This window comes from Megascapheus bottae, chromosome 13 (genome assembly GCF_031878675.1).
Source record: "Megascapheus bottae isolate mThoBot1 chromosome 13, mThoBot2.hap1, whole genome shotgun sequence".
NCBI lineage: Eukaryota > Metazoa > Chordata > Mammalia > Rodentia > Geomyidae > Megascapheus > Megascapheus bottae.
In genome coordinates this window covers 20322368-20337606 of record NC_143521.1, presented here as the reverse complement: position 1 = coordinate 20337606, position 15239 = coordinate 20322368, and the positions used below count along the sequence as shown (strand labels likewise).

The following is a 15239-nucleotide window of genomic DNA, read 5'->3' as shown; positions in this document are numbered from 1 at the left end:
ACTCAGTTTTATAAAACAAAGTGTTAGGTACTGATGACTGAGGAGAAACGTAAGATATCATCTGGCCGCTGATGATTTATACCTGTAATCCTAGCTAATTTGGAGGCCTCTTTTGAACATGTGGAGGCTACCTCCCTTTTGTCTTTCTCCTTTTCTTCCCTCCTTCCTTTTTTTCTTCTTCACAAGGTATCACTGTATCACATATGCTGGCCTAATTCTATCCTCTTGCCTCAAACTTCTCAGTGTTAGGACTACGATAGTAATAGATACCTGCCACCATGCCCAGTACGATACCACTTGACCCACAGTGCCACTTCTGGCTTTTTCTGTCTAGGTGGTACTGAGAACTTGAACCTAGGGCATCATGCATGCTAGGCAAGCACTCTGCCACTAAGCCACATTCCCAGACCCATGCAGTCCTTTTTTCTACTTGTGAAGATTTATGGTGAGTACAGCTGATATGAATGAGATCAAACCTCTGGATAAACAGTGTGTGTGTGTGTGTGTGTGTGTGCGTGTGTGTGCGCACATGCACGCATGTGTGCACAAATATGTGTGCTTCACATACATGTGGATGAATGTGTGCAGGTCTGAGGCTTGAACTCAGGGTCTGGGCACTGTCTCTGAAGTATTTTGTTTTTACAGTGTAAGATCTTTTTATTTTTATTTATTTATTAATTTTTTGCCAGTCCTGGGCTTGAGCTCAGGGCCTGAGCACTGTCCTTGGACTTTCTCAAGGCTAGAACTCTACCACTTGAGCCTCAGCACCACTTCCGGCTTTTTTGTATGTATGTGGTACCAAGGAATCAAACCCAGGTCTTCGTGCATGCTAGGCACTTTAACCACTAGGCCAAACTCCTGGCCCAGGATCTTTTTATTGTCAGGGTAACTTTTAGAGGGCTTACAGTTACATTGGTCAGGCAGTAAGTATATTACTTCTTTTTTTTTTCCTTGGGCATGGAGCTTGAACTTGGCCTGGGCACTGTCCTTAAGGCTACCACCCTACCCCTGGGCCTGTGCCTTGTCCGTGAGCTCTTCATCTCTAGGCTACCACTTTCCCCTTGAGCCAAGCCCCACTTCCCTGTTTTCTAGAGGTTAACTGGAGTTTAGAGTCTCATGTCCTTTTGTGACTGGGCTGGCTTTAAACCTTGATCCTCAGATCTCAGCCTCCTGAGTAGCTAGGATTATAGGAGTGAGCCACTGCATCTGGTAGTGTATTACTTCTTAAACATAGATACCCCTTCTCGTATTTTTCTCCCACTTTCTCTCCCTTTCCTGTCCCTGAATCTTTTTTTTTTTTTTTTTTTTTTTTGCTCACTTCTAGCACTGAGCCACAGCTCCACTACACGTCTGCTTTTTGTTGGTTAATTGGCGATAAGGTATCTTGGACTTGCCTGACCAAGTGGACTTTGAATCTCTTCATATCTCAGCTTGCTGAGTAGCTAGGATTGGATGGGCCACTGGCTTACAGCCTAAAAAAACAACCTCTTTTTTTTTCCCCCTTGTTTCTTTTTTGTTGCCTAGTTAAAACCACTTGGAACTCTTTTGTGAGTGGTGTTGGTTTTGACCTCAGGGTCTTATGATTATAATGCAAGTACTCTACTACTTGGGCCATGCCCTTAACACCTCCCCCAACTACCCCCTCCTCTTGTTTTTTGGCCCTGACTGGCATTGAACTACAATCCCCTTGCCACCTATTCTCACATAGCTTGCTTGAATTATAGGCATAAACCACAGTACCCATCTCTCTTTTTTTTTTTAATTTATTTTTTATTTATTTATTTGTTTATTTATTTATTTATTTATTTATTTATTTATTTTGCCAGTCTTAGGCTTGCGCTCAGGGCCTGAGCACTGTCCTTGGAGTTTCTCAAGACTAGAGCTCTACCACTTGAGCTTCAGCACCACTTTTGGCTTTTTTCTATATATGTGGTACCGAGAAATCGAACCTGGGTATTTGTGTATGCTACGCAAGCACTACCACTAGGCCAAACTCCCAGACCCTGTTTTTTTATTTTTGCCAATCCTAGGGCTTGCACTTAGGGTCTGGGTACTGTCTGCAAGCTTCTTTTGCTCAAGACTAATGTTCTACCACTTGAGTCATAGCACCACTTCTGGCCTTTTCTGATTATGTGCTACTGAGGAATCAAATGCAGGGCTTCATGCATGCTAAGCAGACAACTCTGCCACTAAGCCACATTCCCAACCCTAGTAATCACCTCTTTAATGTGATAATTTTGGTGTTTAATTCCATATCTCTAACATGTTTATGACTTATTATTTGCCAATTCTGGGGCTTGAACTCAGGGTCTGAGTCCTTGGGCTTTCTTAAGGCTAGAGCTTTACCACTTGAGCCACAACACTGCTTCTGACCTTTTCTGTGTATGTGGAATTGAATGCCAGTCTTCATGCATGCTAGGTAAGCATTCTACCATTAGGCCAAACTCCCAGCCCACATTGTTATTTCTTGAGTTCTTCATTTCTTGATTTTATTTTCATTGTGAAAATAAAGGATTTCATCTCATTTATATCACCAAATTCTACTTACAGACATACTGCACGTCCTGCTATCTTATTTTATTGTTGTTATTGGTGGTGGTGGTAGTGATGGTCAAGGGGCTTGAACTCAAGACCTGGGTTCTGTTGTGGAGCTCTTTTCTTAAGGCTCTACCACTTTGAGTCACAGCTCCACTTCTGGATTTCTGGGGTTTGATTGCAGCTATGATTCTCACAAACTTTCTTGCCAGTGCTGAAATTCTGGAACCAGGATCCTCAGAGCTAAGTAGCTAGGATTATAAGCATGAGCCCCAGTGCCCACCTTTATGTCTTCATTATTATTTTATTATCATTAAGTAGTTGTACAAGAGGTTCCAATTCCATAAGCCAAGTTATGAAAACAGTGCATCTTGTCACCTTTCCCATCGTGCCAATTTATGGAAACAGTGCATCTTGATCAGTGTCACCTCTCCCATCGTTCTCCCCTGTTTATTCTTTTCCCATCCCTACCCTGAAGTCATATAGTTTAATTTTTTACATAGGAATGTAATGACTGCATTTGTTCATCCTTCCTCACTGTATTCAAATGCCTCCTTCCTTTTTATCCTTCCCACCTAGGACATGTTTCTGCTGTTAAATAGTTTGTTGGTTGTTCAGAGGAGTTAAACCATTGGATTAGTATCCTTTAGTTTGTGTGCATATGTGAAAAACCTGTATATATTATCATGTATGCTTGTATTTATAGAATTCAGCTATGAATCCTTTGGGACTTGGACTTTTCTTGTTGGGATACTCTTTGATTTCACTTCTTGTTATGAGTCTTAAATTTAAGTGGTTTATATCCTCTTGGTTTATCTTTGACAGCTTGCATGCTTCTAGGAATTTATCCATTTCCTCTAAATATTACATCTTATTTGAGTATAGATTTTTTTTTTCTAGTCCTGGGCTTGAGCTCAGGGCTTGAGCACTGTCCTTGGAATTTCTCAAGCTCTACCACTGAGCCTCAGCACCACTTCCAGCTTTTTTTTCTATGTATGTGGTACTGAGGAATTGAACCCAGGCTTTCATACATGCTAGGTAAGCACTCTATCACTAGGCCAAACTCCTAGCCCCTAAGTATAAATTTTTAGAATAGTCCTTCATAATCTTTTGGATTTCTTGCATATTTGTTGAGATATTTCCTTTTTCTTTAATTTTGTTGATTTGGAGCTTTTTTTTTTGGATCAATAATTTTTTCAACTTTTGCTCCATTGACTTTTTTTCTTTTTATTTTTTTGCCAGTCCTGGGGCTTGAATTCAGGGCCTGAGCACTGTCTTTGGGCTTTCTCAAGGATAGAGTTCTACCACTTGAGCCATAGCACCACTTCTGGCTTTTTCTATGTATGTGGTACCAAGGCCTGGAACCTGGATATTAGTACATGCTAGGCAAGTACTCTACCATTAGGCCAAACTTCCAGCCCAGGATTTTTTTTGGGGGGATAGTCTCTAATTCATGAATTTCTATCCTGATTTTTACTCTCTCTTTGTGTCTAGTAGTTTTGGGGTTTGTTCCTGTTTTTCTAGATGTTTTAGCTCTGCCACCTTCTTAATCAATATTGACTAAACACACAGATAAGTAAGCGTAATGACTTTGTTGTAGCTTTTCTGGACAACTTCATACTCTCTGGAATTACTTAACTTTCTACACACTCATTTGTCTTTTTAACATTGAAATTGTGTTCACATTCTTTTAGTTTATCTTCTTGAACAGGTCTCTTGGAGCATTCTGACGTGTTCTATTTTGTGTAGCTTCCTTTTTGCAGGTTTCTGCATAGCTGTTAAGTTTTAAATTTCTCTTAGTGTAGGGATATTGCTTATATAAATCATGGATTGGATTTGTTTAGTTTGTTTTTTTTTTTGTCAGTCTTGGGCTTGAGCTCAGGGCCTGAGCATTGTCCTTGGACTTTCTCAAGGCTAGAGCTCTACCACTTGAGCCTCAGCACCACTTCTGGCCTTTTTTTTTTTTTTTTCCTATGTATGTGGTACCGAGGAATCGTACCCACATCTTCGTGCATGCTAGGCAAGCAGTCTACCACTAGGCCAGACTCCTGGCCCCAGATTTCTTGTTTATTCTTAATCTCATATTTTTTTTCTCAATTTACTGCTTTTGGCAGTGCAGATTCTTTAAAAATGCGAAAAATAAGAGGAATGCAATCTTTTCCAGTGTGTGTGACTGTGTGTGTGTGTGCCTATGTGCATTCATATGTGTGTATGCATGCGTGCATGTGTGCAGTTGTTTGTGCACCTGTACTATTGCTTGAACCTTACGACCTCAAACTCTTTAGTGTCCATTTTGCACATACTAGTACTCTACCACTTGAGCACATCTGTATTCTTAGCACTCTGAAAGTTGAGTCTGAAAGCTAAGGAACAAGGAATTTGAGACCAGCGTGGGTTACATAATGCTTGACCCTGTCTCAAAAAAAAAAAAAAAATCACCAAAGCAGCAATGCTTCCTGTTTTTTAAAAATCTTTTCATAAAGCAATGAACCTTAATCAGCTGCATTTACAATTAGATTTATAGGAGAAAACTGTTTAAAGTTTTGTATTTATTTTGCCAATAGCGTGTGTGTGTGTGTGTGTGTGTGTGTGTGTGTGTGTGTGTGTGTGTATGCCTAAAGACTGACATTTAGTAACAGTATCTACTAGGGTACTATTAGTTTTCTTGTTTTGTAGTGCTGAGGATTGGACCTACGACCTTGCACTTGGAAGGTATACACAAGTGCTATTCTTTTTTTTTTTGCCAGTTCTGGGCCTTGAACTCAGGGCCTGAGCACTGTCTTTTGGGCTTTCTCAAGGCTACAGCTCTACCACTTGAGCCACAGCACCACTTCTGGCTTTTTTCTATGTATGTGGTATTGAACCCTGGTCTTCATGCATGCTAGGCAAGCACTCTACCACTAGGCCAAACTTCCGGCCCCAGGTACTATACTTTTAAGCTACAATCCTCAGTCCAGTTTTTCAATTTTTTTAAAAATAGGCATGACCATAGGTTTATTTTTCTTACACATACTAATTATAATTATTGAATTTTTTTTTTTTTTTTTTTTTTTTGCCAGTCGTGGGCTTGAGCTCAGGGCTTGAGCACTGTCCTTGGACTTTCTCAAGGTTAGCATTCTACCACTTGAGCCTCAGCATCACTTCCGGTTTTTTGCTATGTATGTGGGGTACCGAGGAATCGAACCCGATTCCCGGGTCTCCGTGCATGCTAGGCAAGCACTCTACCACTAGGCCAAACTCCCTGCCCCCTGAATTTTTTCATTAAAGAATTTATTAACATTGATTTTTACATCATATTTCAAATGACATGTTTAACAGACAGGTGTTCAAGAAGGGGGAATCTCTATATACAATCACTGGGACTTAGTTTTTAGAACTTAATCAAAATTAGGCTAAGGGTTTGTATATCATAGATACATATTAATTTATGAAATAAATCATGTCTGTAGAGTCATAGGTTTTTATGTCTATGTAGTTATGTTTATATTTCCATTACCATGTCCATAGCATTGGATATGCAAATATTGAGTCCTCGCTCTTGTACTCTTTGAATCTAATAGCCACATATTAAGGATACCATGCGCCTTTTGTTGCTTTGGTCTTGAGTTGTCTCACTCAACATGATTCGCTCTAGATTCATCCACTTCCCTGCAAATGCCATTATTTTATCTTGTCTTTTGGCTATGTAGAATTCCATTGTGTATATATCCCACATTTTCTGTATCCATTCATCTGCAGTAGGACATCTGGATTGTTTCTATCGCCTGGCTATTGTGAATAGTGCAGAGATAAACATAGCTGAGCAGGTGTCCTTATCATATCTTGGGTTATGATGTTCAGGGTAGATGCCCAGAAGTGGTATGGCTGGATTGTAGGGAAGGTCAATTTTCAGTTCTTTAAGAAACCTCCACACTGCTTTCCAGAGTGGCTGAACTATTTTACAATCCCACCAGCAGTGTAGTAGGGTTCTTTTCTCCACAACCCCACCAACAACTGTATTGAATTTTTTTTAAAAAACAGTAGCTTGAACTTTAATATACTTTTTTCAAATATAATAAAAAATTTTCTGCTAGCTGTTGAATAGAAAAGGTATGATATAAAATATGATTTTTGTTCACTGACTGAAAAACCTAAATTCGTCCTAAGATGTATATGGCTTTATCTGAAAGAATATCTCTATAGGATTAGAGAATATGTGTAGAATGAAGATTTCAGGGAAAAAATATCTGTGTTCTTATCATGGGCTGAGAGAAAGGCTTTATGTTATTGGTAACAGATAAGGTACTACACTGGATAGTAGAATATTTCTGGAAGTTATTCCTATAGCCAGACTAGCAGTACTCCAATCATACATGGAAGTGATTGCATATCTCATAGAAATGAAACTAATCATATTCACAACTCAGATTTCTTCTTGCCAGACATCCAGAATACTATACTCTCAAAGGAGTAGCTGTGATACCGTTCTTAGGTATCAGTTACTGTTGGATTACCTGTACAATTTTTGTGAAAACATGATTAGGGGAACAGTGTGTTAGAATCCTTTGAGCAATTCTAACAGTCTTCAGTTGAAGGTCCCTGCAATTAAACTGTTAAGTATCATGGTAAATCCAATACTACAGTTTTGTGCTTGGATTCCATTTGTTCCATTATACTTTCACTAGACTTCCAAAGTGTTAGTTTAAAGCATAAGATACATATTATGCTGCATGCATATTAACAACTGTGCAGCTTATATGTTATTCCTGTTTGTATAAATTGAAAGTCGAAATCTTAATAAATATCAGTATTTGCTATATTTTTGTGGTGGTGGTTGTGCTGATGTTTAGATCAATTAAAAAAACTATAAAGATCTATTCTTACCTAGGCTTATGCTAGGTTCTGAACATGTAGTAATAACTTAGACACATTCCTTGCCTTTGAGAAACTGTATTTAAGTAATATCTAATATACATAATGCAGTCTAAGTACTGTATGAGTAGGTATTGTTCTCATTGAAACAGTGATAAGGAAAAGTTTGTGTATGTTCAGTATGGATTCGTTATTTCCTAGATATTGTCATTTCTTGTTTATTTGAATCCACAGATGCTGAACTCTAAGATACAGAGAGCTCACTGTATGTATAAGTATATACATGTGTACCGGGTGTACATTCAAAAGTTTGTGCAATTGCCATTCTATTGCCTGGATACTTAGCTATTCAGGCAGATTTCTGGATTTATTTATTTATTTTTCTGGATTGATTTTTGATTCTTTTCTTTTCATTTTTTTTTCGTGAGTCATGGGGTTTGAACTTGGCCTCAGTGCTGCTGTCCCTGAGCTCTTCAGCTCCAGGCTAGCGCTCTACCCCCTGAGCCACAGCGCTTACTTCCTTTATGTTCTATTTGTTTAGACATATCTTTATGCTGGTTTTTGTTTTGTTTTGTTTGTTTGTTTATGGTGCTGGTATTAGGGATGGAACTCAGGTCCTCAAACTCTTGATTAGTTTTGTGGCTAAAGGCTAGCCACTTTCATAATTTCAGCTGTTCTTCACTTCCTATATTTTTATGCTTGTAAGACGGTAACAAATTTGTATTAGAATGAGAAATAGTGATGACAAAGGAATAAAGTGACAATTTTTTGTATATTACAATCTATAATCTGATTAATTTGTTGTTAGGAGCTGGATTTATTTTAGCTGTTTTTTAAAATAATTTTTAAATTGTGATTAATAGAAGGGTTATATTATATTCACCAGATAGAAGGTGCAGAACTTCACAAACATTGATACCCTTTCTCATGACATGGTCTTCATTTCCCTCCCACCCTCCCCCCGCTTATCTTGATTTCCCCCTTTCCCTATCCAATTTCAAATAACCAATTAAGCACATATAAATTATATCAGATAATAAGGTGAAATATTGTAATAATATGAGATAACCAAGGGATGGCAAGAGATGAGAGATAACATAGTACATTAAGGACAACAATCACTCATTATATGGCTTTTGTTTCCTTATCCTGGAGGTCCTTACATTTATGGTCGTACTATTTGGCCTAATGTCTCTAGGTTTTGTTCTATTGTAAATCTCTGCTAGGAGAGCCCAAGGTTTCTACTGATTATGACAAATAAGGGAGATTATTGGGCCTATGTTCCTTTCAGTCTGGCTTACTTCACTTAATATGATTTTTTCTAAGTCTTTCCATTTCCTTACAAATGGGACGATGTTGTTTTTTCTGATAGCAGCATAGAATTCCATTGTGTATAAATACCACATCTTGTTGATCCACTCATCAACTGAGGGCCATCTGGTTTGGTTCCATATCTTTGCTATGGTAAATAGTGCTGCAGTGAACATCATTGTGCTAGTGGATTTAGTATGTCCTTGTTTCTGAACGATTGGGTAAATGCCAAGTAATTTTAGCTAATTTTTTAAACATTTCTCTTCATGAGTTAAAAAAGTAGAGAATGTAGAGAAAGTTTGTAGGTGTTTGGCTTGAGAACACAGTAGTTTTACATTAGTTCTGTGGGTAGGATTTATTTAATACAGTGGTTTAGATTGAATGCTGGACAGACAGAAGTATTTTTGCTCTTAATTTATGGATGTATAAGATCACTTCTATGTTATTTCAGCCAGTAACACAATGTAATAGATATTATTGATGGCATTGCCTTAATAATGTTTTTTTTTTTCTTCTCCTTTTGTTTTTATAGTGGCAGTCGCTCCTCTAAAACTTTTAAACCAAAGAAGAACATCCCAGAGGGTTCTCACCAGTATGAGCTCTTAAAACATGCAGAAGCCACACTTGGTAGTGGCAATCTCCGCATGGCAGTCATGCTTCCCGAGGGAGAAGATCTGAATGAGTGGGTTGCAGTTAATAGTAAGTAGCTTTTCTGTTTTTCAATAGACTGAATTAGGTTAGTCACCTTGTTGTAAGGAGATGTTGAGGTGCCATCTGTTCTAAGAATATATATAGTTACGTTATAACCTACCCCTGGGCCTGGGCACTGTCCCTGAGCTCTTCAGCTCAAGGCTACCGCCCTACCCCTTGAACCCACAGTGCCACTTCTGGTTTTCTGGTGGTTGATAAGAGTCTCATGGTCTTTAGTGCTCTGGAAGGCTTTGAACTGTGACCCTCAGATCTCAGCCTCTTGAGTAGCTAGGATTACAGATATGAGTCACCATGATACTTTATTTCTGAATAAGAAATTTTATGAAACACAGTTCTTGTTTGTTGTTAACAGTATTTATCTTGTTTGTTGTTAACAGTATTAACATTTGGCACTCTGTCTTTTCTATGTGAATGATATTTTATCTTTAACTTTGCAATTTCATTTGTTTTTCCACGAAAAAAAAGTCCAGTATTGATTAAAAAAAATAGAATCGGTCAATTCTTAGCCCCTAGTAACTCCTAGTAAAAAGTCAATATGTTTGTTTTATGCTTACTTGTGTTTAGGGCTATGCACAGTGGGGCGTCTAATCCTAGTTTATGTTATAGCTTTAGTGCTATAGATAAATAAAATTACTTTCTGAGTTAAACCAGAGAACCTTGGGGAATAAAAGGTTCAAAGTTTCTGGAACTTTTTATTAGTGAAAAAAATTAATAGAGTTTTGGTTTTTTTACGATTTTACTTTTGACTTAAGAAGGTATCTCACTATTTTGCCTAGGTTGGGCTCAGATTTATAGATTCAACTGATCTTTAATCTCTTGAATAGGTAGAAATCCAAGCAACACAGGTATATACTTCCACACCCAGCTGTTAAAACTTGTTTCCCCCATTTGATTTTAGGATTAAAGATAGAACATTTACTTATTTGTTTGTTGGATATGGGCCTTGAACTTGGGGCCTAAGCACTGTCTTTGAGCTTTGTTCAAGGCTAGTGCTCTCCACTTTGGGCCACAGTGCTATATCCAATTTTCTGGTAGATAATCAGAGATAAGAGTCTCATAGACTTTACAGCTTGGGCTGGCTTTGAACCACTGTCCTCAGATTTCAGCATCCTGAGTAGCTGGGATTCTAGCCCGGCAAAGATAGACTTTTATAATTATAATATGTTATAATATAATGACTGAAAAATGTGTATGAACTAATGATACAAGGTAAATGAGATTTAATTAAAATAGCTATTATTTAATTGAGGAACACTAAACAGTATTTTTGTTTATTGTTTTGAGAAAGGATCTTACTATATATCTTAGGCTGGCTTTTATCTTGCCACATACCTGTGGCTGCCCTTGAACACTCTGTCTTCCTGCTTCAACCTCCTGAATACTGAGATTTCAGGCAGGCACCACCACGCCTAGTGTGCGCGCGCGCGCGCGCGCTCTCTCTCTCTCTCTCTCTCTCTCTCTCTCTCTCTCTCTCTCTCGCACACACACACACACACACACACATTTGATGGTTATGTTACTATAATTTGGAATGTTATTTGTTTAGTAAATTGAGCTGCCACTCACTTTTATGAACCAGAATGATTTTATTCATACATCTTAAAGCCTAATTGTAATAGCATTTCTTTAAGAGCAATGCTATCATAAATGTGACTGGATCCAGAGAGTTTAGTTATTGGAAAAAAGTGATTTGTTTGCTTTGAATGAGACCCATCTTATTTATATGATGACTCTGTGGTACCTTAAATATTGCATTACTATAATTTGTGTAGATCGTTTTTCATTCATTTGTGTCTGTACCATTTATTTACCAATAAAAATATAAGAATAGCTGAAAAGAACATCTGTACAGAGATTGTCTTTTCAGCATAAAAGTGTATAATTACGTTTTGTTTGTATTATCTTCCTGTCTTAGTTGCCACAACTGTCTGTACTATTGAAATGCCTAAAAATTTTAAACTTCCACAATTCTGTCTAGCTGGGTAAAATTTAACTTTGAACTGGATCATTGGGACTTGTGCTTCTGGACATATTTGAAAATATAACATTTGACTGAAATGTTAGACTCTTAAAATTTTCCATATGTATAATGATCCTCCGAAATTACACCTGCTAAAGTGAATATGGTTTGAATCTAGTTATCTAGTTCCACTCAATGGCACTGATTAAGTAAAGCGTTTTAGCTATATTAAAAAGTAAAGGCCAGGAGTTTGGCCTAGTGGTAGAGTGCTTGCCTAGCATGCACGAAGACCGGGGTTCGATTGGAAACAATTGCCCAATAGCCAGAAGAAACCAGACCTTAATTTTGAACACTCTATTAGTGGAAAAATAGAAAACAAAGTTTTTCTCTGAAAATCTAGACTATACATTTTAGGCTTTAGATTTATAGGTATGCTGTCTTAATTATTTAGCCACACTGCTTTTAGATAAAAATCATTTTAGAAGTGTGTAGCCAAATAAACATTGTTGTATTCCATTAAAACAGTTAACCAAACTAGGTGGTATGTAACATTTGGCTTTTGACTATAGATTGTTAACCTCTGTTCTCAGGTAGGAAAAAATTAATAATTAATGCATGAGTACATATCTAATAGAGAAAAAATAGACTAATCCTGTAGAAAGCCAGCACCGGTGTCTTGCACCTGTCAGCTTTCTCAGGAAGCTGACATTTGAGGACTGGGATTCAAAGCTAGTCTGGTGAGAAAGCTTGTCAAACTCTTATATTTAATTAACCACCAAAAAGCTGTAAGTGGAGCTATGACTCAGGTGGCAGAGCTAAGATGCCCTGAGTTCAAGCCCCAGGATAGGCGTGCATGCATACACACACACACACACACACACACACACACACACACACACCACACACACACACAAAATCCTATTGAACATAGAAGAGAAAAAGAATTATAAACAGATTGAAAATATTACCATAGTATGTAGAAATCCAGACAGAAATTATATTAAATGTAAAGGACAAAAATGCTTCAGTAAAAAGACGGTGATTGGGGTTGTGATCTGGGACTGTGACTCAGTAGTCAAGCACTTAATTACTGAGTTTGATTCCTAGCACAGAAGTTGGGGGTGGGGGTGGGGTGGGGAGAATGGTGATACTGTCAGAATGGTTAAAAATAAATACAATTCTGAATGCTGCTTCTAAGGGAGGGAGTGAAACAATAAATGGGTCAGTTCACAATGAATACATAAAATATATGCCTTTAATAATGTCTCAAAATGTATATGAAGCAGGCATGGTGGTACATGCCTGTAATACCAGTATTCCAGAGGCTGAGGCCAGGAGGATTGTGAGTCTGTAGGATAACCTGTGTCAAAAACCAAAGCATAGCAAAGCAAACCAAAAGAAAATGATTTAAGTCTGTTGTCTAAGCTGAAAGAAGACAAATCCACAGTGAAATGGGATGTTTTAGCTCTTGTTTCAGGGAACTGATAGAATATGTAGAAGAAGATAATCAACAAGGAATTAAATTTGACATGGGAGCATATGACCCAAGTACCTCAAATTATATTTGTACACATTTTCAAAAACTGAAGTCATTCTCTGACCCCATTGGAATTTAGCTAGAAACCAGTAGCAAAAATCCTAGCAACCTGTATGTTTGGTAAGAGTACATCTTAATGAAAATTGAAATATATTATAAAATATGATGGATGCTATATATAGGTACCATGGATGTTGGTAAAGCTGTGGGAGCTGGGAATTTAGAGTTTTATTCTCATGCACTAAAAAAGATACAGGGGCTGGGAGTTTGGTCTAGTGGTAGAGTGCTTGCCTAGCATGCATGAAGAACTAGGTTCAATTCTTTGGTATCACATACATAGAAAAATTAGAAGTGGATCAGATTTCACCATGGCGTACCGTGGCCAGGGCCAAAAGGTGCAGAAGGTGATGGTGCAGCCCATCAACCTTATCTTCAGATATTTGCAGAATAGATCTCGGATCCAAGTGTGGCTCTACGAGCAAGTGAACATGCAGATAGAAGGCTGCATCATTAGTTTTGATGAATACATGAACCTTGTGTTAGATGATGCAGAAGAAATTCATTCTAAAACAAAGTCAAGGAAACAACTGGGTCGGATCATGCTAAAAGGAGATAATATTACTCTACTACAAAGTGTCTTCAACTAGAAATGACCAGTGAAGTGAGAAGTTATTAAGAATCTTATACAGTTTTGTTTTTTTTTAAGTGTTCTTTGCTGGGAATCTAAGAAAACATACGTTCATATTGTATAATGAGCCCTGTTGTTAAGATGTAGTGTGCACAGTTCTGATGACTTTGTGTTATCAAGTGACAATAAATGCCTTGGGATTGGAAAAAAAAAAAAAGAAAAGTTAGAAGTGATGCTATGGCTCAAGTGATAGGGCTCAGGTCCTGAGTTCAGTCCCCAAGACTAGGAAAAAAAAAAAGATACTGAAAATTAATAAGCCAAGCACCATCTTCAGAGATTAGAAAAAGAACAACAAAATACAAGGAAAAGTTACAAAAATATTGTAAGTAAAGGAAACAGAAATGAATACAACATAAAAAATAAATATAGCTGCGCACCAGTGGTTCACACCTACAATGCTAGCTCTTCAGGAGGCTGATATATGAAGATTGCAGTTTGAAGCCAGCCCATCAGGAAAGTCTCCAATAAAGTACTCAGAAAAAGCCAGAATTGGTGCTGTGGCTCAAGTGGTAGAGCACTAGCTTTGAACACAGAGAAGCTAAGGGACGGGGCCCTGCTCCTGCGTTCAAGCTCATGGACAAGAGAAAGAGAGAGAGAGAGACAGAGGGAGAGAGAGAGAGTGCACGTGTGCGCGCTCATGCATAATATAAAAAAAAGTAAGGCCAAAATTAAATTCTAGTGAAGAATTTGTGTCCAGTGAATTTACAACCCCTGGTAAGACTGGTAGAATAAAAAAATAAGGAAGTACATGTACCATTTATTAGGAATGAAAATATGAATGGAATATTAATAAAGGCCTTAAAGAACATTAAAACTTATAGGGAAGTTCTGCAAACAGCTGACCATAAATTGAAATTGTTAGTAAATAGAAAATTATAAAATTCAGTTTACCAGAATTAAGTTAGAATTTATAAAATTTCATCGATATAAAAAAAATTGTAATGTATATCAGAGTCTTCCCACAGATTTCTAGGCCAGGAGTGTGGCCTAGTGGTAGAATGCTTGCTTAGCATCCAGGAAGCCCTTGGTTCAATTCCTCTACCACATACACCAAAAAAGCTGGATATGGTAATGTGGCTCAAGTGGTAGGGAGCTCGCCTTGAGAAAGCTGAAGGACAATGCCCAGGCCTTGGAGGTCAAGCCCCCAGGACAGGCAAAAAAAAAAAAAAAAAAAAAAAAAAGAAAAGAGGGGGGGAGGGAGAGAGATTTTTGTTACACTTTTTGTTTTTTGAAATAGGGTCTTGCCAAGGCTGCCCTTGAACTTAGTCTGTATTCTAAGGTGACTGAACTTCCAGTCCTTTTTTTCAGCCTTGTGAGTGCTAGGCTTACAGATGTATATCATCACACCTGGCCCTCTACCAAACATTTAAGAAGGAATGTCAGCCTTTGGCTCTTCAAGATAGTGGAAGAAATATTTATGACATTGTAAGGCATAACATTGGAAGGAAACTAGATCCTTTAACCTATGGATTTAAGTGTAAAGATTGTACTAAAATATCCTCATTCTGTATAGCAATATTTCAAAAGTATGTCATATTATCATGTCCATCAAATTGTTTATCCAAGAATATAAAGTTTAAAAAAATTATTGGCTTTTAATACAACTTGGTTTTCATCGCGTTAACCAAAAAGTATTTGATAAAGTT

The 15239-nt window shown here is 37.7% G+C and overlaps 1 protein-coding gene and 1 pseudogene across 1 annotated transcript in view; both read left to right on the top strand.

Annotated features, from left to right (window-relative positions):
• The window catches only part of Mob1b (MOB kinase activator 1B), a 46008-nt gene that overhangs the window by 8793 nt on the left and 21976 nt on the right, over positions 1-15239 (top strand). Inside the window, exon 2 of the mRNA XM_090343459.1 lies at positions 9230-9396. Within this exon, the coding sequence (XP_090199585.1) occupies positions 9230-9396 (167 nt within the window). The remainder of the gene's footprint in view (positions 1-9229; positions 9397-15239) is intronic.
• On the top strand, positions 12975-14781 carry LOC150055635 (small nuclear ribonucleoprotein E pseudogene; annotated as a pseudogene).